The following is a 23058-nucleotide window of genomic DNA, read 5'->3' as shown; positions in this document are numbered from 1 at the left end:
ATTATTTTTAATTAATTACATTATGTTTTGTGCGATAATTTTTTTTATAAATATTCGAAGTGTCTAAACAAGGAGCAGAATTTGATTGATTGAAAGTTCTAAGTGTGATAACTTATTCCCGTGATATGCAAATTCTATTTCTCACAAAAACACCTCGAACATATTTAAATTGAACATGAAACAAAAATCAAAATTATATTTGCTCGTTTGTTAGAGAAGTTGTGGAAGCGAAAATGTGTACGGTGGATGTAACATTGCTTTGCATGACCAATAAAGCAACAAAGGATGACAACCGCAGAGATTGTGAAATATTGGATCCTTGACACAATTGAATGGAGTATGCCTCATGTTTCTCCCTATTTAGGTAACAAGTATTCTTCTCATGCTCTCTTTTTCAATTATCTTCTCTTATTGGGTTTTTCCTAAAATAAATATATGCATCTTAATTTAAATTTAATTTGAAATTGAGTATTCTAGGGTTTAATTAGGAATGAATTATAATTTGGAGATTTTGTTGAAATTAATTAGGTCTTTGATTTTAGGAATTTTGTTGAGATGTTTGATTTGTTGTTGGTATGTTAATGTTTGATTAAATGCATTGATGCTATTATGAGAATTTGTTTGATTTTTTATTGGGATGTTTGATTAAATAAGTTATCTTTTATTATGTCGGATCACAATCGGAATCCTAAGAAAATAAAGATTTTTCTTTTTGTGAGTTTGACTTTGTTCTCTTTTTTTTAAGAAAAATAATGATAGGTCATCATCTAGTACAATGCCTTCCATTTGTGATGATCAAAATCTTCCCAACTCTCCCATTGTCAAACCTCAAGTTGAAAGAGATGAGACCTAAAGAGTCGATATTTGTCAATATTTTTTTTGTTAAACTTTTATTTATATATAGAGATGCATATTTGGGGGTAAGGATCATTATGTCCCCCTGCCTCAGTGCATTTTTTTATATTTATGAATGAAATTCACTCGTACCGTTGAGTTTTTAAGGTAATCTTCGCCTACTTAACTTTTAAATCCTAAATCCACCACTGCTTAGGACCTATAAAGCATTGTCAGTCGCATAGATTGTGAACTGTTGGATCCTTGATGCAATTGGATGGAAAATATTAAATGTGTAAGCAACTATCTTTAGCATCACTCTTATTAGAGATTGTGAACTATTGGATATTAGATGCAATCGGATGTAATATGTCTCATTTTATCTGGTGTGAATGCATGCAGGAGTTTGAAATAAAAAAGAATCCAAGTCATTACAAGGCCAACAATTTGGTTATTTGGTCTATGTCCTTCTAACATTCCTATCTTTTATTAAATAAAAAATAAATGAATACTTACAAAAAGAAAAGCAACCCTAATATGGAGAGTTCGCTTCATACATGGTTTGTAGTTGTAAATGGAAAGGACTCAGAGTTTGCTAGCAGCAGCTGAACGAAACAATGAATGTCGACCTTCGGCTACAATCTCCCCAGTTGCTTTGTTTCTCATCAGGACTGATGTTCCTGAATAACCGCCTTTTTGTCCTAACCTTTTTGAGGTGATCTCTAACTCATCCTGAAATTTGACAATGTTATAGCCAGAAATGTCCAAATGCTAATTATATACCACCAGCACACGAGGAGTAAGGCAAATCCCACCACCAGACAAAATAATGTGCAGCGGAACGATTTTGACAAACGACTCACTAACACATATCAAACTCAAGTTAACGAGATTTGAACTTGGGACTTCCAAGTTGAGAGAAATGCCGTGGACCAAGAAATTTGGCAAATCATTATAATAACCAAATTCTTCGAATCGAAATACGTAAGGAAATATTTCTAATCCATTGAACCCATATTTCAAGGGAATTTTGAGCACCGAAGTATGTTAGATTGAACATATAAGGTATGGCCAATTCAGATGTTGCTAAAAACCATATGAATGTGAAAGAAAAATAGAGAATATATATTACTTTGAGTGGAAAGCTTGCTTACATCAATCTTCGCCTTTGACACATAGGAGATGGACATGTCCACTGAAACGTTCATGGGGAGACCCATAACATAAATAAGAGAAGCACCAGCTACATCAACAAGGTTTGCAATTGCACCATTAGACAGATTTCCATCTTTATCCTGCCAACACAAGTCCAAAATTGGGCACATTAATTACCAATTAATTACCAAACGAGTGAGGGGTTAGAAGACTCACGGTGAGGCGAGGAGGGACCTTGAAAGAACAGACGGCGAATCCGGGTTCGACTCGGTCGACTCGGATGCCTGTCGTAGCGAAAATATCGTACAAACTCGGCTCTTTTCCGACTCGGATTTCTGGAACGACGACTCGTGACACGGCCTCTGACTCGTCCGGCGTCAGCTCTAAACACTTCTTCGCGTCCTCCATATTGGATTTTCGCTCTACTTTTTCTTCGTACAGAGTTTTTCCACATCCATAAGGCCTTGCACCTAATTTGCCAAAAATAGAAACTAGAAAGAAGTAGAGAATTTACCAAAAATAGAATTGGTGAGGAAGGGATCTTTGAACAAAAAATATTGTGAGGGAGGAAAAGAAATTGGGTTCGAACTTGACATCATTGTTCTGCAAAATAAAGTCATTTTCATTAGGCTAGACCCGTTACGTTTGAGATACATTAGATCCTTTCTTAGGAGAAAACTTCCCTGCACCGGGAATGTCCCTTTGGGTTGGGAGAGTCTTGATTGTATTTTCTTTAAATCATATGGCCAAGCCGTATAAGACCCCTTCAAAACTCCCTTTATAGTTGATGAGTTAGTTATTTATTTATTTATATAGTTTGATTGTTCAAGTGTTTCTAGCTAACATTTTTTTTTGGTGAAAGGGGATACACTCATTGTTCCAAAAAGAATTCCCTCCTGACCCAAGTCTTGTAATGTAATTGTAGATCATACTTTTTGACACTCCTCCCCGCCCCTCCCCTGAAGCTGTAATGATACAGTCTTGTAATGTCATTTACATAATTGCCTTGGAAAGATCCAAGTGATGATGCCATACATACCCCACTATCTACTTTGAAAATAACAAAAAAGAAGAAAGAAGATCTCCACTATTCTCTACCTAATTTCAAATCCCACTTTGATCCCTTACCTAACATAATGAGTTTGAGTCAGATACTGAGACTAATAGCTAAATGAATCTGGAAATTAGAAAGAAGAATCAAGGAGAAATTAGGAGGCAGTTAATTACAACCGAGGAAGGAGAATTTAGGATAAATAATAACATGGCATGTTACTGAAATCTAAAATGAAAAAGAAAGCCCGTCTTTGAAGAAAAATGCAGGACCAGGAACCACAGTGAAAATTGGGGTTAAGTTTTTTTGTGTATGAATCAGCAAAAACATGAAGTAAAAGTAGTCCCACTGAATTCGATTTCGAGGACAGAAACTGCACAATGTATGTTGGTCCATAACATTATACCTGAATAACTTTATTGCCAAGATTCTCAATCTTTATTCAATATGAAAAACAATTAATTACAAGAAGAAAGTATTATTCAACCTATGTCTCAAGGAGTTCCCTCCATATATAGTTCATATATATACATAGTACTACATGCTAAAGTGAAGGACTCATAGTTTGCTAGCATGTCTACCAAACAATGAATGTCGACCTTCAGCAATAACCTCCCCAGTTACCTTGTTTCTCATAAGCACTATCGTTCCTGAATAACCCCCTCTTTGTCCTAACACCCTTGAGGTGATCTCTAATTCATCCTGCAATTTGACACCAGGATAGAACATACATTATAGCCAAAAACATCGAAATGCAAATCGGATACCCCACACACATATGACAAGTACGGTCAAGTAAATTGGTCATCATTGTAGAAGCCAAATTTTGCAAATAAAACCAGGAAAGAAAATATTTCTGGCAAATAGAAACCAGTGGCAAAGTTGGGGTTCTATACAAGACAAGTTCCTTTAAGATTTTTGGGCACATAACTTCAAGCATTGGCAACAAACAATGGTGACATTCAAGAAAGTCTGTTAAATTGAACATAAGCACGATTGAAATTGTATACCACACACATACGACAAGGGAGGTAAAAACCACCAATGGAAGCACAAAATAGTAGCAAAACTCGGAAACAAGCCTTAACATATTGTAGCAAAAATCCATTCAAGAAAGTCCAACAAATTGGACACATACATGGATGTATGACCAATTGAAAGGCAGCTATGTAAAGCATATATGTCAACGAAAAATGGGATAGTTGAGTGTCAAGGTTGCTTACATGAAGCTTCGCAGTTGACATATAAGAGATGCACATATCCACTGAAACGTTCATAGGGAGGCCCTCAACATGAACAACGGCACCACCCACTTCATCAACAAGGTTTGCAATTGCACCATTAGCCAACCTTCCACTTCTATCCTGCAAAAATAAACACACGAACCACTCAACCACGTAAAAAATAGTTCAATTGTAGCCAAAATTACCCAAATTTGTGAGTTAAAGAACCTATTTTGATACTCTAAATAATGAAATTATGAAGAAACAAATTTTAATTTCGATATAATTATGGAAAATTTTGCTTGTAACCAAACGAAAGCGGGTTTAGATGACTTACGCTGAGGTGGGGAGGGACTTTGAAAGTACAGACGACGAGTCCCGGTTCGACTAGGTCGACTTGGATGCCTCTGAGAGCGAAATACTCGTAGAAGCTCGGACCGGCGCCGGCTCTGTGAGGCGGAACGGCGAGCCTGGACACGGCCTCTGACTCGTCGTCGGTCAGCTCCAGAGACCTCTTGGCCTTTTCCATACTGGGTTTTCCTCCTCCATTCTGATCCATTTCAGGGGATGAGTTTGAGTGAAGTGGCTAAAACCGTTGAAATCAAAATAGCGTGGTGGGGCCGATTTTAGTAATGCTGGGCCGATTTGTCGGCCCACTTACGCTTATGATGGGCATACATATGCGAACGGAAAATTGAGATTTTCTGGTGTAATGATAACACAACGTGTCATGTTAATGTGGAATTATAAGTCTACCCATATAATACTTGTGAGATTCGCAATATCTAAACATTAAACTTGAAACCCTAAATAGTGAACCTAGATTCATATTATAGACCATGTTTCCACTTATTTATAAATAATAAAAAATTAGAATTACATTATTTGAATCTCATAGCTAATGCATTCAAAATTGTTGTTTATATTACATCATGTCATGTTTACTTATAGGGAATGAATTTGGATGATTATTGGAATTATTCATAATCCATACATTCTATATGTTTATTAAAATATGAATATTAGAATTATTTTGATTCCTAATCTTTATGCAAAATCAAAAAGTATGTAGATTCCACATTCCAATACGTAATCAAATACTTTAAAAATTAGGAATTAATGTGTGTTTGACATTTCTTATTTTGGGTGATAAGTGATTTTTTTAAAAATTTTGGGAAGCCCAACCCGTTTGATGTGATATAAAGCTATAAGGGAAATCAGCTAATAAGGTACTTTTATTTTCTGATTATGAAGAAATCAATTTTGAAGAGGCGCTGGATTTAATGATTAGGCGGGAATCAGTACCAACAACACTTTTAACAAAAAGTTTACCAAACACCAAACTGTTTTATCTCACATCGATTATTTTCACAACACAGTAATGTCAAACTAGCCCTTAGATTAATCAGAAAAAGTCATTAATATGTTCATAAGTTCCTCGATTCTTCACTTTTTGTAAACATGTCATTACTTTTAGAAATACCATTAGCTCGAAGCCTTCTGGTAATTTCATTTTTAAAGGTGAAAGTGGAAGACAAACATTGAGCAAGTATTTCAAGAATGAATATACTAGTAAATCAAAGATTCTTGGGCTCTTATTTCCCAGATCGGTTTTTGTATTTTAAAGCACATTGTTTGGGAATGCTACATTATTGTGTATTTCTATGCCAATGGTGGTGTCCCTAGTGGAGTTGACCTAAAATTTGTGCGCACGTCCACAAGGAAGAGGTTGGATTTGGCATTTGTGGCCTATTATAGTCATTTTGCAAAGAAACCAAACTCCAAGAAAGTGTGCGGTGCACTTATATCGTGGGCTTACTGTGGGCCTAAAAATTGTTGCTTTCCTTCATCTTCACACTCTTATCTTTTGCTTGCTCTTCCTCTGCTCCAAGCAATGCAAGATTCAATAGCAAGTTTCATTTGAGAAGATAATCATGAACAAGGCGATGGTTTAACTTCCTATCAAAATCACTTACCATTTACCAATAACCATGAACAAACTGATGTGTCTATAAACAAAGAATTATTAAGATAATGTGAGAGCATGCGAAGTTTTTATCCGAATAAGAAATCATTTCTCCTTACTTCTTACAAATCACGGCAGCACAATTCATATAAAAGTAATCTTTCATTATTGTTAAAACACAAAATTAACTCATTAAAAGTATGTACACATATCAATATTGAATTTGTGCGCAAGCTTCCATGTTAGAAGCTAAGTATTTTTCATTTTTACAATAAATAAGAGTCCATTTTTTTCTGTAATTTTTTTTGTAAGAGTTCTATTAAATAACATTTTTATTATATTTGAGCTGTAAAAAAGGCCATAAATTCCTTTGCATAGGATTCTTCTTTTTTTGGGTCCTTGAAAGAAATATAGATTCTGCTGCACTGCATCTCCAGAAAATAGAAATTCATGGATGCAACAAAACAACCATAAAATCCCAAAAAGGGGGTTTATCTGGGGTTTCTTTTTTTCTTTTTTTATCAATTTCCCATTCCGACCACAACTTCAACCGCTCTCTCTCTCTCTCTCTCTCTCTCTCTCTGAGTACCCACTTCCTCCTTCTTCTACCATGCACCCACTGTCACTCTCCACCACCACCCCACATCTGCAACCCTAAAAAAGCCATGGCCCTATACCGCCAAACTCACCGCCTCTCCACCTGTCACCGCCACCCTACCAAACCCATCACCGGCTTCTGCGCCCCCTGCCTCAGTGAACGCCTGGCCGGCCTCGACTCCGCCGCCGCTGCCGCTCACCCCCAACCATTGACCCGGAACCCCCATTCCGGGTCCGAGCTCCGGCGCAGCAAGTCATGCTCCGGCCAGAGACCTGAGTCTTCGTCGGCCAACGCCCCCGACCCGACTCGGCGCAAGTCCTGCGACGTTCGGGCTCGGAACACTCTGTCGGAGCTCTTCAACATCGACGACGACCGCAAAGGCCTGCCCAGAAAGTTTGAGGTTGAACTGAGAGGAGAAGAGGAGAAAAATGATAGTGGAGACGAAGCTAGGGTTTTGGATTCCGATGCGGAGTTCAAGACGATGAAGGAGCTGATAGATCTCGAGTGGGAGAGGAAGAAGGGTGCGGGTCGGGATTTGAAGGAAATCGCAGGGACATTTTGGGGAACGGCGTCGGTTTTGAGCAAGAAGGTGAGGCAATGGCGGCGGAAGCAGAAGACGAAGAAGGCGGAGAACGAGGGTTTCGTGTGCCAGAAGCGGAGGGAAACCCAGTCGGAGGTTGGAGAGTATGCATTGGGGAGAAGATCGTGCGATACGGATCCGGATCCGGGTCGAATGTCGCTTGACGAGCCTCGGGCTTCGTGGGACGGGTATTTGGGTCCGAGAGCCCACCACCCGAGGCTGACGCCGATGGTTTCGGTTGTGGAAGAGAGCTTGGAGAGGAGCCCAGGTGGATCAGCTCAAACCAAAGACTATTACTGTTCGCAGCGGCGGCGGAGCTTCGAACGGTCGAGCTTCGATCGATCGGCGGCGGAGGTTGATGAGTTGAAGTTGGTAACAAATGCCAGAGTGTCCCCTGCTACTACAGAGTTGTTCTATGGCGCCAAGTTGCTAATTACAGAGAAGGAACTGATGGGTTCGGGTTCGAAGTTGAAATCTGTTGAAGATGAGTGTGAGGAGGAGGAGGAGGAGGAGGAGGGTGGTGTTGGGGTTGGCGTTGAAGCTGTTTGTAAAAATGCTGCTGTGGAATCAACCAATGGGGTTGATCATCAAAAGCCGAATAGGCGGCACAAGAAGTGGAGTTTTTGGGGTTTGATGCAGAGGAGAAGTGAAAAGAAATGTGTGGATGAAGACAATGCGGATTCTTGGCAAAAGCTGAGGAGGGTTGCCAATGGAGAAGCCAACAGTGGGTCTGTGAGCCAGAAGCTGATTCGGAGTTACAGCGTTAGCTGTAGGAACTCGTGCAAAATGGTTGATTTGTTCAGCAATGTGAATGACGTTGGTGTCGAGAGCAAAAGCAATGGTTTGAAGACTCTGCAGAGGAACAAGAGTGCTCGGTATTCGCCAAGCAATCTTGATCATGGATTGTTGAGGTTTTACTTGACGCCATTGAGGAGCTACAGGAAGAGTGAGTCAGGAAAGAGTAGGCCAAGCAGCAACAACTTACAGTCTGTGCCCAAGAATGTCTTGTAAAGGTGCTTCATCGCATTCGCATCTTCTTCCATGGATGTCTTGTTATGTTGTAAAGCCATATATAAATGCATTTTCTTCTAGTATGAGGGCATACCTCTCCCTAACACGTTTCTCCTAACAAAGCCAAATTGCCAATAAGGCAACAATCAAAACCACAACTGTTTCCATTTTACAATCTTTTGAAGTAGCTGCCTATGATATTTGAGTAGCCTTGTAATAATACAATTGAGTCTTTTTTTCTTCGAAATCGTTTGTTTGTCACCTTATTTTGTAGCTGTGTTGAATGTTTATTTTGTAGATCAAGTGTGTCTTTGTTTCGAGCATTTCTTTGTGAAGCGCTTTTGCTTGGTAGCAGTTTTGTTAGAAAGAAGCGTATCAATGTTGCATAGAAAAACCCCAAGTCACTTTTTGAGGAAGCACACAAAATGCTTTTATCCAAAATAGTATGCTTTTCTATTCCAACCAACAAAGGCGATGTAGGAACTGGGAACTAAGAAAGACACTAGTACTTTTGATAATTGTATTTTTTTAAGTAAAAACATGAAACGAAAGGAACAAGCTTTTGCACACAAACATATGAACTCTTTCGCATAACCATACAATTTGCACCCAGAGCTTACCATCCTAACTTACACTCACTCAGCGTCACCTACGTAGCCCTTCTCTTGAAGCTCCTGAATGACCTCATTCTTCATCCTCAACCACAGCTTCTGAGCTTCCTGATCCAGCTTCTTATTCTGCAACTCCTTCTGATAATTAAACGCATCTTTGTCCGTCTCAACGAACCCTTTAGGGCCAATTGTCGTGCCGATCATTCCCCCCTTGGCAACAAACTCTTCCATGGCTTCTTCGTCGCCCGGGTAGGGGAACTGTCGACGCTCGTACAGGTGCGCCAGCTCCCTCTCTTCCTTGGGCTTAGGCTTCAGCGTCCACCAGCCGAGTGGTGATTTCTCGTTGTAGAGCCACGCTACGCCGAAAAGAGTATATGTGCATAGCAAAGCCTTGCCTATTTGTTTCCAGAAGTAGTAGTCTTCCTTGCCCAGTCCTATCTTCTTCAAGTACTTCTGAGCGTTCAACGATTTGGCCAATTGGTACCCTGAAATGTAAATAAAAAAGAAGAAAAGCTTAAGGTTTTTCATTGAAGCATTTCATCAAACAGTTGGAGAGTTGTAGCAAAAACCAAAAACAGAAGCACAAAGAGCGAAAACTATTGTCTTTGATTTGCTATTTGCCCTCTCGTAGCACATAATTACCTGCTTTGACATCCTGATAGCGTTTGCGAATCATTTGCGATCAGAGAGTGGTGAGGACAATCGATCTCTTTTCTCTAATCGTCTTCTGAATCAAAACTAATATCTTGGCAGTTCCACGTGCTAGAAGATGAAGGGCCTCAAATGGGTAGGGCAAGAGAGACTTGGGCTAGGCTTCAGTGCTTACTTCTAACAACTGAGCTTGGGTTTATATTTTCAGACCCACCAAGAAAGAAACCCATATACGAAAAAGAGATGAAATTAACTGGGTTCAGAGACAGCGTTGTAATCCATTTACATAAAAGAAATTCCAAATATTTAAGCTTATCTTATTGGGTGAGTTCCACCAAATGTTTGGGGATAATGCTTATTTTATTCAAATGATTTTTTTAATTTTATTATAAATTTAAGAGGAATATTTTTATTTTTATTTTTTTTTCCAGATGGATGTCAGTTTAGAGTTTGGTAAGTATTTAGTGCCAGTTTGTACAAGGAAATAAATGGGAAGCAAAGACAAAGATGGAACTTGTGGTTCACTTCTTTCTTAATCATTCTTGCTTAATTGATAGTTTCACACCATCATATTAGACTCATTCATCATTGTAGTCTCTTAGCAGAATGGCATACACAAGCACAATGCTCCTAAAACAGACTATATATATATACAAGTGTTTCAACAACCAAAGTAAAAAAAGCTAAAAAAACACCAGAGTGAGTGCAGAAAACAACTTCTTATGTGGTATCGCTCCCTTTAGCGATCAACGCAGAGTTCCGACGGTCTTTTTATACGTGTACCACTTGGATATCAAGAGATATGCTCCTAGGTTCAGAACACTCAGCACTGCCAATAACCAGAAGAAATAATCAAGGTGTCCGTAATTCAAATTGTTCGGTATCCATCCAGGATTCTTGTTCTTCGTAGTTGTCTTGGTAACAATGGTCACAAGAATAGAGTTGAAGTAGTTTCCTAGTGCAACTGTGGACAGTGAGAGGGCAGAACACAAGCTCCTCATGGCATCAGGTGCCTGATCATAGAAAAACTCCAACTGTCCTATGAATGTGAAAACTTCTGCAGCTCCTATGAGGAAATACTGAGGTACTTGCCAAAAAACTGACATGGGCATGTGCTTATATTCATAATAGTTATGCTCTCGAACACTTCTGAGTCTGATGAGTTCCAAAACTGCAGCACATATCATGGAAAATATGGAGATGAAGAGGCCAATCCCCATCCTCTGGAGTGTGGTTAGGCCATTCTTGTGACCAGTGTATTTTCTAGCTACTGGGACAAGGACTCGATCATATATTGGGACCCAGAAAATGACACTAAGGGTGTCGAAGATGGAAAGAGATGCTGCTGGGATTTCGAAGCTAGAGTGGCCCACACGAATATCCATAAGGGTGCCTTGCAATACAAAAAAGTTGCTCATCTGATTGTAGACAGCAGCAAAGATGATACCAGTTGCCCATATGGGAAGCAGCCTTATGATTGATTTTAGCTCCTCCACTTGAGTAACTGTACTAAGTCTCCATGGGTCTTTTGAGTCCTTTATATGGTCGGATTGTACCTCCACTGCTGCTTTGTCAAAGAACCTGGACAGTAAAATTACAGGTCAACAGAACAGCAACAACAATGCAAGTAAAACTACTCAATCATTATTGCAATTATTGCAAGAGAATCAAAACCAATGTGTATAAAAGAATTCTCAATCTTATAGTTTGATTACTCAACTCAACTAGGCCTTAATCTGAATTGGGACTGCTTACATGGATCCTATATATGCAAAACTATTTAGTATCTGCTACATGAATTTACTTTGCCATCCAATCTTATCCTATGAAAATCAACTTTTATAAATAATCCAAGCTTTTTTCAGTTTAGATAAGAAACTAACCTAAATTCATTTGTGTGATCAAGTTTGCGGCTTCCTTGGATGGACGAAGACTCTGCATCTGCAGTCTCATACAAAAGGGACTTGTCTTCGGGAACTTTCACCTTGTATTTTCTCACAGATGCCACCAGCACCTGAATTATGCGTGTCAGAGGGCTACCTCCAGGCTTCTGATTCCTATATAACCGAGTACCTGAAAAGAAACTCACTACAGCAATTGCCATGGCAACGGCTGGAACGCCGAAACCCCATCCCCAACCCACATTTTCTTGTATCCACACCAGCACAGAGCTGGCAATCAAAGCACCAACATTAATGGAAAAATAGAACCAATTGAAGAAAGAACCCTTGTGTTTCTTTTCAACCTCATCATCATCATCAAACTGGTCTGCTCCATAGGATGAGACACAAGGCTTAATCCCACCAGTCCCCAATGCTATTAGGTAAAGTGCTATGAAAGTTGCTGCAGTTTGTCCACCATTTGCATGGCAATTGTCTTTTTCTGAACAGGTTGGTTTCAGTCCCGGGACCGATGCTGACATTGTCAAAAGTGTCATCCCCTATGCAAATTATTACAGAATCAGTAAGTGTCTATTGAGGGAGTATATTAAACCCAACAAGAAACAAACTTCAACAACCAAGGTCATGTTTTTAGAAACATTAAAGCACTGGGTATGATTCTAAGCTTGTATTAAGCTAATAGGGAATCAATTAGGATAATCAAAATAAAAGATACCCAGAATGAAATGCCCATCCATGGGGGTTCAAGTTAATCATTTTGCTTCATCAAGTTGACCTCAGCTGCTCATGTATATATATATATATATATATATATATATATGAAGGTAAACAAACTTACAATGACATAGATGATTGAGAAGGAGGCAATAGTCTTGTATCTTCCCAAATAGGCATCAGCCAGAAAAGCTCCAAGTAAGGGGGTGAGGTAGCATGTTCCACCCCAATTTGAGTTATTTTTGGCAGCAACAGCACTGGTTTGGTCTAGTTGAGTCTTGAAATAAATCACCAGATTAGAGCTCATCCCATAGTAAGCCAATCTTTCACAGCATTCATTCCCTATTCACAAATTAAACCCAAAAAAAAAAAAAACAAAGATAATTAGTATCTTATAATAATTTACAGGACCAAATTCCATGAGTTGCTTCTGTACCTAGAATAAAAGGGCAGGCTTTCCAGGTTCCTGTGGAATTTCTCTTAGCTGGGTTTCCACGAAAATCCACAGTCCCATCTTTGGTGTATAGATCTTCTGCTGCTGCTGCTTTGGTGGGCACATCATCTTCTGCCATGGCTTTCAGACTGTATGTGCTCTTTGCCCTTTTGGGGATATACCCAAAATTAAATCAAACAGTACAGTCTCTCTAGAATCAGCTAGAAACCCAGCAACTGCATTAACCAAAGAGAGTTATATATCTGCATCATCAAATTTGTTTCACAAGAGAGAGAGTGCATTGAAATTTAAACACTAGATAGACTCTTTGCCCAAATTCAAATTCAAATTCATACCAGAGGCATGCACAGGCTGAGGCGCAAGAGTGGCAGAAGTTGCAGCTTCAGATGGATATTAAAAATGTATACTTTGTTATTACTGGGGCAAGAAAAAACTAAAGCAGAAAGCTTTGTGAGGGTCCAGAGACCAATAGAGAAAATAAAACTAGCAATTGCCAGTTTGCATTGACTTCAAAGTTCAATTATAGTGTCTCACAGGCTCAGCAAAGTCTTCTGTGTGGCCCCTATAATACTGTATGCCTCCTGTATGTGGCCAAGAATATGTAAAATATTACATTTGAACTTTGGCTTAAGGACAGATTCCGTCAAGTTGTATCGTCACGCAATCGGCATGGGTGGATATTCCAAGTCTTCGACAGCCGTCTAAGAATACAGTACATGAATATCGACTTGTACATGTCCCCAGTGGCATCCAGTTGTGACTAGTCTATTAATATTTCTTTTATTAATATTGTAAGAGTTTTTTTATTGATCAAGAAAAATAAAAGGATGATTGTTAATTTAGAACGGACTTCATAATTAAGTACTTGGAAATTTATGATTTATAATCGTTCTCCTCGTATGTCACACGATTATACTGAATATAGCTCATGCTATAAAATACATGTCTAAAATAATAAATTGAATCTCACTTGAGTAACCAGCTGAAAGAACTGTATGGCATGTTTATGGACCTACCATAGGGAAAATAATGAAAATGAGAGAGAGTGAATTATAATTGGATCAATTATTTCTCTAATCAATCTAATTTCTGATTTTTATAGATATTAAGTTACTTATTTTAATATCAAATCTACTTACATTTTGATTTCATATATGCTTAATAAATATATAAAATATTAAGAATCATAATAATTTCAATACTCACCCGTGTTAGTAAATAGGAGAAAGTTTTCCAATATTAATGCGTTAGAATACGTGGCTGGCTTTATGACTTTAGTCATAAAATATAGGGAGATTCACTATTATACCCAATATAGGGGCCCAAATTATAAAAATACCCTATATAAAATGGACTTTAGAAACACACCCAAAGCCCATTTTACAACATCACAAAAAAGCTTTTAACTTCTTATAAATTACAAAACTGCCATCAATTTCTTAAAACAAGCCCAACCCCAAAATCTCATAAAAATACACAAAGCACTCAATAGGGCATCAAAGTAATTTAATAATCAATATTAAATTCAATAAGGCTAGCTATCATTTTTTGAGTTTTTTTATAGGAATTCAATTGTGTAGGATTTATTTATAATATTAGTGCTAGAAATGGGTATATCACTAAATATCTCTAAAATATATGCATTCACATCAAAAGCATGATTAGCTTTAGGATATGCTTAGAATATGGAAAAAAGAGCTTACGAAAAGTCAAAAGTATGTTCCAATATCTACATGCGGCTGGGAAAAGCAAATTGTTTTTGTGATCCCAGGAAAGTGTGAAATCATTACAAATAATCATGGGTAGAAGATAATAAGATTGGGCATTCTAAAATGTCTGCCTTCTGTTCTTGATGTTCTTCATGGTTATATGAGACAGATTTAATATTTAATTTATAATATAATTTATGTTTCTGCAGAAGAAACTTAACGTATCAAACTATGCTTATATCAACCTGTCAATTCATATGGTTTACTCCGTAACGTTGGCTTCCACAAAAACCATACTTTAAAAGCACTTGAGCTTTCAAACTAAAAATATATTCTGATAATAAAAATAAAATACATATCAGATTTCCAAGTCAAGTGTGAACCAAAATCATAGCCGACTTCTGTGCGTTGATCTAGTTGGAATTGACAAACAAAAAAGGGCAGAGAGAAAGTGATGTTCAATTGTACAAAGGATTTTGGAAGGGCCTAGCCTGTCCCATTTCCACCTTTCTATTTCAGCATAGCTTGCAGACTCCGATATTAGCTTAACTCAAAAACCAACGGCTCCATTCAAGCGGCCAAAATAGATTACGCCAGTTGATCAAAGCAGTGTGCTTGCTCTTTTACATCGAGACAAGACTAAACATACTCACTCACAGCTATTGGTCCGGATTGTACCCATGGGTTTACTTTGTAATTTTGTTGTGTATCAGTCCTTATTTTCTTCTTACCTTTTTTTTTTTTTTTTGCTCGAAGCTATAATTGGTGTATTAATCGTACGCAATTCTATTTGGATTAACATCTAATCTAATGACAATCATTTGACCGGTTCTCAAGGACATTAAGTCTGCCATCTTCCCCTAATAATGGCATGCCGAAGAATCTCTACCTAATTCGTGAATCACTGATGACCTAAAAGAAAAAAAAAAAAATTGTGCATCACTAAAAGTTGTCAATATACTCATCCTTCTTCATAAATTACACAACAAAAATGACCCCCTCCTATTACATGCCACTTCTTCCCTACCCTCTTGCACATTCATAACCCTTTAAAAAAATTTCTTTTTCTTCTTTTCTTTTTTTTGGGGGACAACATTGGGTAGGTGTGGTGGCAGCTACCCCCACAATTACAGCCGTACATCAGCCAATGGAAGGCCAAGCAACCACGCCTACACGTCGAGTAATGGTGGTGGCGGATCCAACCCGAGAGTCAGCGAGCGCGCTTCAATATGCGCTCGCTCATGTAGTGCTCGAACACGATGAATTAATCCTCTTCTTTGTCGAGAACCAAAACACGTGGCGAAACACATTCACGACGCTGCTCAAAATACCTAGCATTGCCTCCACGGCCATAGCCACCATGTCCTTGGAAGGGATCAACGTAGAGGAGGGCGTGGATTTTCTTGAAGAAATGAAGAATGCATGCAAGCGTGTTAAGCCAAAGCTGAGTGTGCGTGCGGAGAGGATGGGAATGGAAGATGGCAAGGACAAAGCCAACACTATCCTACATCAAAGCAATGCTCTTGGGATTGATATTATAATTATAGGGCAACGGCGGAGAATTTCTATCGAAATCCTAGGGTGAGTTTTCTTGTACATATTATGTGTTCTATTTGTTACAATGTCTTATCATTCATATTACGTGATAAGCGATGTATCAATTTATATAATACAAAGTACCTGACGTAATAACTGAATTCTCACTTGTCACAAGATGCGATTCACTAATGTACCCTAAACACGTCTTTTGTCTACTTCTAAGAAATTAAAGTGCCGTCAAACTTTTTAAAATTTTTTGTTTTAGGTCAAATTAACAGTGCTGTTGAGATGTAGTATATGTGAAACAGATTATTCAGCTAGCTATATTATTTGCTAATTAATTCTTTGGTTTGCTCCTATGAAACCAGAACATATACGTGGCCTGGAGCCGGGCGAGGGACGACTAACAAAGCCATAGACACAGCAGATTATTTGATTGAAAATAGCAAGTGTGCTTGTGTTGCTGTACAGAAAAAGGGCCAGGATGGAGGCTACCTTCTCAACTCAAGAACCCACAAAAACTTCTGGCTTCTGGCTTAACCAAAGTCAGCAGATTATGCTTCATCGATCTCTCATTTGTCTTTAATTTCTCTTGGTCAAGGAGCCAACTATATGTACATAAAAGGAAATTGTACATATTTGGCAAAATTGCTGGCTCCTAAAAAACCATTCATTTGACAAATGCTAGGTTGCAGCCAACTGTACAAAGTCACCCTCTTTGTTAATGTGAAACACACACCCTTTGGTCCTTGGACAGATCAGGGGCGCACCAGAAAGCTGTAGATCCTCAGTTTAGGCAAATTGTAATTTCAAAGAAAAACACTGAGAATTTGTTCTGAGAGCCTTCAGGGCAGCTCTGACCTACCTACCTTGCTACTTTACCAGAAAAATACTTCGAAACAATGTTGTTTTAAAGAAAATGAAATCCAAACGCAGTTATCATTGCTTCGAATTCTTTATGTTTTGTTTCCATATATTTAGTGTGAAAGTCAAATTTAGTATCACATGGCAAATGTGAGTTAGGTCAACTGATTAAGAGATATTATACCCACTCTGTTGCATTCGAGTTTGATTATTGTCCCCGTACATTAGAATAGTTTAAAATATCGTTTTATAGAAAATAAAAATAAGACCTTAATGTCACATGATAAGTTGTTAAAAGAAAACATGATACAAATTGTGCGGCCAAGTTCTGACTGAGCAAGTGAGCATTGGTTTGATGCATGCGTATTCCAAGTTCTGAAATAGGTTGGGCTTAAAAGTTTTGATCCAAACCATGGCCTTCAAAATATGGGTTTGATCTGTTTTGATTGATAATATCGATCTGGGCCAGTCTAACAATATAACAAAGAGCCTCAGAGACGTTGATATTTGATTAATCAGTCAATAGAGATATTTGCATTCTTTGAATATTATATATTTCACAATGATAGTTGAATTGATAGAAGACTGAATGAAAAGGAAAAGGAAAAAAAAACCCAAAAATGCATGTTTTAGAACTTTAAATTCCATGTTTTACTTCCACTTCGCGAAGGTGGTCGATTAATAAAGATACGAGAGGAGTGCAAAATATTTTTTTTGGAATATCAATAGTAATTTTCTTATTAATTTGTCGTATCACGATAACATACCGAACTCATACAATTGTTATACCACAGATTTTATCCAAAAAAAAAGAAAAAACGAAAGAAAATGAAACACAAGACGACAATAAATATATGAATTAATTTCATGCGTGTAACTAATTCATGCAAGGTTAGATGAGCTGTTACCAACCCCCCTCTAATCTTTAGCTTTCAGAAAGCAAACCTTTCCGGTCGATTTGGCAATCCAAAGACAACCATCGCTCAACTATAAACAAATTGGTTCGTGTTAACATCCTTTATGTATCTATCGTCCACCCACCACATTCAAACACACGTTCTTCACCAATTATAAAATGGACATGGAAAAAATTTCCATATTAAAGAACCATCTTTAATTAGTTATGCTCGTAACGAAAGATCATTCTAATTAATTTGTTTAAACACATCAAATTAGAAACACAACCAACGAATCAATTTGTTATCGATTCGGAAAAGCCTAAAAAGTGTGCTCGATATTCAAACCTTCATTTTGGTAGTCCAAATGTTATATCCGGTCTCCGTTTTGGCAGAGGATGATTCAAGTTCAAATTTCAAAATCTTGTTGATGACCAGTGGAAAATGGAGACTTGCAGACCAGAAGTCTTAGGTTCGAATTCCCTCACATCATAATTTTGTGTGTGTAAAAGAAAACATCTTCCCTTGTAGTTCAGAATATCGCTTCCACCTAAAAATGGAATAGATCAGCTAATGATCGGACAAATTAAGTTCCTTTTTAGAGTAATAATGACTTTTGGTCTATACCACTTTTTGTTGAAACCTTCTCTGTTGTATTCTGCCACGAACTTAATGCAAGTGAATATAATATATAGATGTAATTAGTCAATAACAATATAAAACAAACCCAAAAAACAAAAACAAAAAACAAAAGGAATAATCAAGTGGGTGATTCTGTTGAGCCAGTGCCTTGTTGTGTATGTCATCTCCTTGACCTTGGAGAGCTTCCATGGTTGGAAAAGTAAATCGATAGCAACTTTTTTGGTAGTTAGCTGGGGTTTGGGTGTACTTTACCCAATACGGCCACCAAACCATGCAGTGGCTGATCTGATCTGACCACCCAGCCCAATTAAAGAAATTGACATCAACCTTATACACTGGCTTCAAATCAAACCTAGTGTTTTAGTTGACAGATAACTACTTTGTGTGAGACACAAGATAATTAAGATCAAATAAGTTTCTGGCCTGCTGCTGTACGTATAAACAAGTTTTTTATTTATATGCAGAGCTTCATTCTCAAGTATCCCTTCATCTACCAAACTACGCAAAAACGACATGGCAGCAGCACAGCACTACGTAGTTTTTATCTCTTTATAAATTTGGCTTGGTCAATAGCTTCTTTTGCAGCACAGCACTACGACATAGAACACCAAAAAAAACACTGAGGGTCTCAGAGAGAGAGAGAGAGAGCTATAAGGATCAAGAGAGAGAAAAATGGAGATGGTGCGTGTGATTCGTGCCTTGGTTTTGGTGGCTTGTTTGTTGTTTCCAGCATCAGTGGAATGCATGGTTCGACATTACAAGTTCAATGTAAGTATAACATTAATTTTTGAGTTAATTATGTCAATCCCCTTGTTTTGCATCTATTTTAGAGTAAACTGTAGCTAGTTGCCACCCTGCAGCCTTATTCTTTCATTGACATAGGGCTAAGACATCTAATATAGCTAAGAAGATGGCCGGCAAGAGTTCTCGAGTGCAAAGATAAATCCTTTATTATTGAATATTCATGATGCTGTCTTGTATATATGTAACACATTGAATGCATACGGGGTGAGATTTGAAATGGTTTATTTCATCCAATATATACATGCATGCTAGCAGGACATGCAGAAGGTTATCTACATGCGTCTAGTTTGCTGGGTATGGTTTATATCATTCTTAACTATGAGTTACTCTAAACTGATGTTTGAGCAACAGCATCATTTAGGGAAAGCTTATGCCTTTCTTGCGAGTTTTAAATGATGAGTTTTTGTATTGATCATAATTATATTACATTATCCATAAGCCACTTGCACAAGAAAATTAAGGCTTCTACAGGGAGCAACACGGTTGGCCTCTCTTAATAATTAATTACATGCTTGCATGCTGCTCTTATCGTATATATGCATGTTTTTGTCTCTTTCTTTCTTGCTAAATATTAATCCAATCCCAGCTTAATTAAGTAATTAAGTTGAGGTGACTAGCCAACGTACAAAATTGAACTCTAATTCTGGACAACTACATCATTTATTATTTTCGCTTTTCTTAATTATTATTTTTAGAACATTTTTTATTAAAATGAGCAATAATATACTAAACTCATACATACACACACACTACACAGATATTAAGACTCGAACCCATAACCTTACATGAGAGAGCAATTATTCCAAATCACTACACTAGTGCGTCCTTTGTTTTTCTTAATTATTCTTGATGTTATTGATAAAAACTTGCCTAAACTCAGCTTGTCTCTCACACAGACACGGCAACCAAGTGTTCAACCATTCAAGTCGTCAACATCTAAAGATTTTGAAAAAAGTTGAAGATAGATAAAATTGGTTGTCTCTCAGATTGGCTTGTTATATATAAATAAGCAAAACTTAATCAAACAGCAAAGCGTGAGGGGTGTGGGGTGTGGTTGAGGAAGCCACCAAACTTGTGAGAGTGTTGTTATAGTTTTGACTTGATGAAAACATGTGTGGGTTTCGTAGGTGGTGCAAAAGAAAACCTCAAGATTATGTTCAAGCAAGCCCATTGTCACAGTCAATGGAAGGTACCCTGGGCCCACCATATATGCTAGGGAAGATGACACAGTGCTGATCAAGGTGGTCAACCACGTCAAATACAATGTTAGCATCCATTGGTAATGTCTCCCACTTTCACTCCTATACATAAATATGAGTTTTCAATTGTTAATAATCATCATTACTTTGTATTATTATATTTTTCAGTATTTAATTTCTTATTACTAATAATAAGATTTCCGTAAAAAGGCATGGAATCCGACAACTGCGGACGGGTTGGGCTGATGGGCCGGCGTACATAACCCAATGTCCAATTCAACCCGGTCAAAACTATGTGTACAACTTCACCATCACTGGGCAAAGGGGCACACTTTGGTGGCATGCACACATCCTGTGGCTCAGGGCCACAGTCCATGGCGCCTTGGTCATCTTACCCAAGCTTGGGGTCCCATACCCATTTCCTGCACCCCAAAAAGAAGTTGTTGTAATCTTAGGTGCCCCCATGATCCAAGTACCCTTTCATATTTCTCATAATCCATCAAGTATTGTAAGATTGCTTATGATTATTGTAAACTTGTAGGTGAATGGTGGAAATCAGATGTGGAATCTGTTATTAATCAGGCTTTGAAATCTGGCTCAGCCCCAAATGTCTCTGATGCTCACACAATTAATGGTCATCCGGGCCCTCTCTCCACCTGCTCTTCACAAGGTAAATACACATACGTGTACGAGAATGTCATATTAGTTAATCATATAATGTGACAGTTAATGATGCGGATCAATTAATCTCACTAAGTAATTGACACATCAACTGTCACATTGTATAGTCTCCCTCGTATCACTCTAGCCATCTACACTATTTTGATCAATTATCACCAAATTTAAACATGATGTGCATACGTGCAGGAGGGTTTAAATTACCAGTAAGACCTGGCAAGACATACATGCTAAGAATCATCAATGCTGCGCTCAATGAAGAGCTCTTCTTCAAGATTGCCAACCACAAACTAACCGTGGTTGAGGTTGATGCTGTGTACACAAAACCCTTCAAAACTGACACCGTTCTGATAGCCCCAGGGCAGACCACAAACGTTCTTCTATCAACCAACCATGGCACAGGCAAGTACTTGGTTGCGGCCTCACCTTTCATGGACAATCCAACCATCCTTGTAGACAACAAAACTGCCACTGCTACTTTGCACTATACGGGCACCCTCGAAAGCACTAGGACCACCCTCACAGCCCCACCTCCTCAAAATGCCACAGTAGTTGCAACAAAGTTTACAAATTCCCTCAGAAGCCTGAATTCAGTCAAGTTTCCTGCTAGGGTTCCATTGAAAATTGACCACTCTCTTTTGTTCACTGTTGGCCTTGGCCTTCACACTTGTGCTTCATGTGCCAATGGCAACAGAGTGGTGGCAGATATCAATAATGTCACATTTGTGATGCCCAAAATCTCACTTCTTCAAGCACATTTCTTCAACATAAGTGGAGTTTTTACCGATGATTTTCCCGGGAACCCTCTGAATCCTTATAATTATACTGGTCCACAGCCGACGAATATGCAGACCATGAAGGGGACTAGGCTTTATAGACTTGCTTATAACTCTACAGTGCAGCTTGTGTTGCAAGACACTGGGATGATTGCCCCTGAAAACCATCCAGTTCATCTTCATGGGTTTAATTTCTTTGAGGTTGGGAGGGGATTGGGGAATTTCAACCCAAAGACGGATCCAAAAAGATTTAATCTTATTGACCCTGTTGAGAGGAACACAATAGGAGTGCCATCTGGTGGATGGACTGCTATTAGATTCAGGGCTGATAATCCAGGTAAACCATGACAAATTTCCTCTTATGAAATATATAACTTGTTATATTGTCAGGCTGAATCTAATCATACATTCGAACTAAATGCTATATCTATTAACTGAGAATCTGACAACATAACATGTCGGACTGTATGACGGAAGAAAGTTTCCAATGTAACCATATTTTTCCTTTTATATGTATGCAGGAGTTTGGTTTATGCATTGCCATCTTGAAGTGCACACAACATGGGGGCTTAAGATGGCATTTGTGGTGGACAATGGCAAAGGCCCAAATGAATCTGTTCTACCACCTCCAAGCGACCTTCCCAAGTGTTAGCTTTAAATTGTTTGCCAACTCAATTCTCAACTCATAGCAATACAAGGAACAAGAGCTAATGGGAAGAATTCTTTGGAGCAAAGCTAAATGGAAAGCTGCTTCTACATGTGAATAAAAGGGAATTGGGCTTCTTTATAAGATTATAGCTTGCTGTGCCATATATCTTTTTCTTGCAGAGATATATGCCTATGTAAATGTGATATGCTACTAATGGAAGCAACAAAGGATTTTTGTTCTGAAAGATGATTTTATTTTTATTTTTTATAATACAATATGTTTTCACTTCAATTGGTAGTAACTGTTGGCGTGACTTGTGGATATTGACTTACTTTCCTTACACACCAAGAATTCCTATTATAATTGTAATTGATTTACTTTAATTCCTGATTTCCTACTGCAAATAGATTTAGGAATTTATTATTTACTTGCTCATTCAGGTTTTGTTGTATTATAAATATGACCTCCTACAAGGAGAAGAATACACAGAAAATTCCCACAAACAAATATTCTTTCATAGTTTTCATATTTTAGCATGGTATCAGAGCCAGGT

At 38.1% G+C, this 23058-nt stretch overlaps 7 protein-coding genes across 8 annotated transcripts; 3 read left to right on the top strand and 4 right to left on the bottom strand.

Moving 5' to 3' along the window:
- Positions 1-1191: 1191 nt before the first annotated feature.
- LOC117632606 (acyl-coenzyme A thioesterase 13-like) lies at positions 1192-2781 on the bottom strand. 2 transcript variants are annotated; one of them, XM_034366136.1, is made up of 3 exons: positions 2224-2781; positions 1989-2129; positions 1192-1566 (listed from the first exon to the last, which is right to left on the bottom strand). In XM_034366136.1, exons 1-3 carry the CDS (start codon positions 2395-2397, stop codon positions 1420-1422), a joined length of 462 nt encoding a protein of 153 aa, XP_034222027.1. In that variant the 5' UTR covers positions 2398-2781; the 3' UTR covers positions 1192-1419. The 2 variants fall into 2 exon arrangements, with proteins under 2 accessions (XP_034222027.1, XP_034222026.1); XM_034366135.1 differs by having other exon boundaries at positions 1219-1566; positions 2206-2773.
- Positions 2782-3427: 646 nt separating this feature from the next.
- On the bottom strand, positions 3428-4858 carry LOC117632605. The gene is made up of 3 exons (XM_034366134.1): positions 4601-4858; positions 4264-4404; positions 3428-3742 (listed from the first exon to the last, which is right to left on the bottom strand). The coding sequence occupies exons 1-3, from the start codon at positions 4820-4822 to the stop codon at positions 3599-3601; spliced, it is 507 nt and encodes a 168-aa protein (XP_034222025.1). The 5' UTR covers positions 4823-4858; the 3' UTR covers positions 3428-3598.
- A 1782-nt stretch (positions 4859-6640) lies between these two features.
- LOC117631808 (protein OCTOPUS) lies at positions 6641-8684 on the top strand. Its single transcript, XM_034365111.1, has one exon. The coding sequence runs from the start codon at positions 6895-6897 to the stop codon at positions 8416-8418; it is 1524 nt and encodes a 507-aa protein (XP_034221002.1). The 5' UTR covers positions 6641-6894; the 3' UTR covers positions 8419-8684.
- A 213-nt stretch (positions 8685-8897) lies between these two features.
- LOC117631810 lies at positions 8898-10006 on the bottom strand. Its single transcript, XM_034365114.1, has 2 exons — positions 9672-10006; positions 8898-9514 (listed from the first exon to the last, which is right to left on the bottom strand). Exons 1-2 carry the CDS (start codon positions 9703-9705, stop codon positions 9054-9056), a joined length of 495 nt encoding a protein of 164 aa, XP_034221005.1. The 5' UTR covers positions 9706-10006; the 3' UTR covers positions 8898-9053.
- A 168-nt stretch (positions 10007-10174) lies between these two features.
- Positions 10175-13240, bottom strand: LOC117631806 (protein NRT1/ PTR FAMILY 8.2-like). The gene is made up of 5 exons (XM_034365109.1): positions 13085-13240; positions 12732-12964; positions 12420-12637; positions 11564-12120; positions 10175-11261 (listed from the first exon to the last, which is right to left on the bottom strand). Exons 2-5 carry the CDS (start codon positions 12865-12867, stop codon positions 10427-10429), a joined length of 1746 nt encoding a protein of 581 aa, XP_034221000.1. The 5' UTR covers positions 12868-12964; positions 13085-13240; the 3' UTR covers positions 10175-10426.
- A 2184-nt stretch (positions 13241-15424) lies between these two features.
- LOC117631809 lies at positions 15425-16927 on the top strand. Its single transcript, XM_034365112.1, has 2 exons — positions 15425-16039; positions 16366-16927. The coding sequence occupies exons 1-2, from the start codon at positions 15606-15608 to the stop codon at positions 16535-16537; spliced, it is 606 nt and encodes a 201-aa protein (XP_034221003.1). The 5' UTR covers positions 15425-15605; the 3' UTR covers positions 16538-16927.
- Positions 16928-18997: 2070 nt separating this feature from the next.
- Positions 18998-22796, top strand: LOC117631807 (laccase-4-like). The gene is made up of 6 exons (XM_034365110.1): positions 18998-19167; positions 20331-20482; positions 20613-20857; positions 20944-21072; positions 21270-22193; positions 22378-22796. Exons 1-6 carry the CDS (start codon positions 19072-19074, stop codon positions 22506-22508), a joined length of 1677 nt encoding a protein of 558 aa, XP_034221001.1. The 5' UTR covers positions 18998-19071; the 3' UTR covers positions 22509-22796.
- The last annotated feature ends 262 nt before the right edge of the window (positions 22797-23058 follow it).

This window comes from Prunus dulcis, chromosome 6 (genome assembly GCF_902201215.1).
Source record: "Prunus dulcis chromosome 6, ALMONDv2, whole genome shotgun sequence".
NCBI lineage: Eukaryota > Viridiplantae > Streptophyta > Magnoliopsida > Rosales > Rosaceae > Prunus > Prunus dulcis.
Note: the sequence above shows the minus strand (reverse complement) of the source record. Positions and strands in the feature narration are given on the sequence as shown.

Excerpts from the sequence above, each read along its gene's own strand:
- LOC117632606 (XM_034366135.1), bottom strand. The coding sequence starts at position 2,397 with ATGGAGGACGCGAAGAAGTGTTTAGAGCTGACGCCGGACGAGTCAGAG. Across the intron at positions 2,130-2,205 it reads AGGTCCCTCCTCGCCTCACC|GATAAAGATGGAAATCTGTC; the intron begins GTGAGTCTTCTA and ends TTGTGTTGGCAG. Across the intron at positions 1,567-1,988 it reads TGTCAAAGGCGAAGATTGAT|GATGAGTTAGAGATCACCTC; the intron begins GTAAGCAAGCTT and ends GTCAAATTTCAG.
- LOC117632605 (XM_034366134.1), bottom strand. The coding sequence starts at position 4,822 with ATGGATCAGAATGGAGGAGGAAAACCCAGTATGGAAAAGGCCAAGAGG. Across the intron at positions 4,405-4,600 it reads AAGTCCCTCCCCACCTCAGC|GATAGAAGTGGAAGGTTGGC; the intron begins GTAAGTCATCTA and ends TTATTTTTGCAG. Across the intron at positions 3,743-4,263 it reads TGTCAACTGCGAAGCTTCAT|GATGAATTAGAGATCACCTC; the intron begins GTAAGCAACCTT and ends GTCAAATTGCAG.
- LOC117631808 (XM_034365111.1), top strand. The coding sequence starts at position 6,895 with ATGGCCCTATACCGCCAAACTCACCGCCTCTCCACCTGTCACCGCCAC.
- LOC117631810 (XM_034365114.1), bottom strand. The coding sequence starts at position 9,705 with ATGATTCGCAAACGCTATCAGGATGTCAAAGCAG. Across the intron at positions 9,515-9,671 it reads CTATCAGGATGTCAAAGCAG|GGTACCAATTGGCCAAATCG; the intron begins GTAATTATGTGC and ends TTTACATTTCAG.
- LOC117631806 (XM_034365109.1), bottom strand. The coding sequence starts at position 12,867 with ATGGCAGAAGATGATGTGCCCACCAAAGCAGCAGCAGCAGAAGATCTA. Across the intron at positions 12,638-12,731 it reads AGCCTGCCCTTTTATTCTAG|GGAATGAATGCTGTGAAAGA; the intron begins GTACAGAAGCAA and ends ATTTGTGAATAG. Across the intron at positions 12,121-12,419 it reads TCTCAATCATCTATGTCATT|GGGATGACACTTTTGACAAT; the intron begins GTAAGTTTGTTT and ends TAATTTGCATAG.
- LOC117631809 (XM_034365112.1), top strand. The coding sequence starts at position 15,606 with ATGGAAGGCCAAGCAACCACGCCTACACGTCGAGTAATGGTGGTGGCG. Across the intron at positions 16,040-16,365 it reads ATTTCTATCGAAATCCTAGG|AACATATACGTGGCCTGGAG; the intron begins GTGAGTTTTCTT and ends CTATGAAACCAG.
- LOC117631807 (XM_034365110.1), top strand. The coding sequence starts at position 19,072 with ATGGAGATGGTGCGTGTGATTCGTGCCTTGGTTTTGGTGGCTTGTTTG. Across the intron at positions 19,168-20,330 it reads TTCGACATTACAAGTTCAAT|GTGGTGCAAAAGAAAACCTC; the intron begins GTAAGTATAACA and ends TGGGTTTCGTAG. Across the intron at positions 21,073-21,269 it reads CTCCACCTGCTCTTCACAAG|GAGGGTTTAAATTACCAGTA; the intron begins GTAAATACACAT and ends GCATACGTGCAG.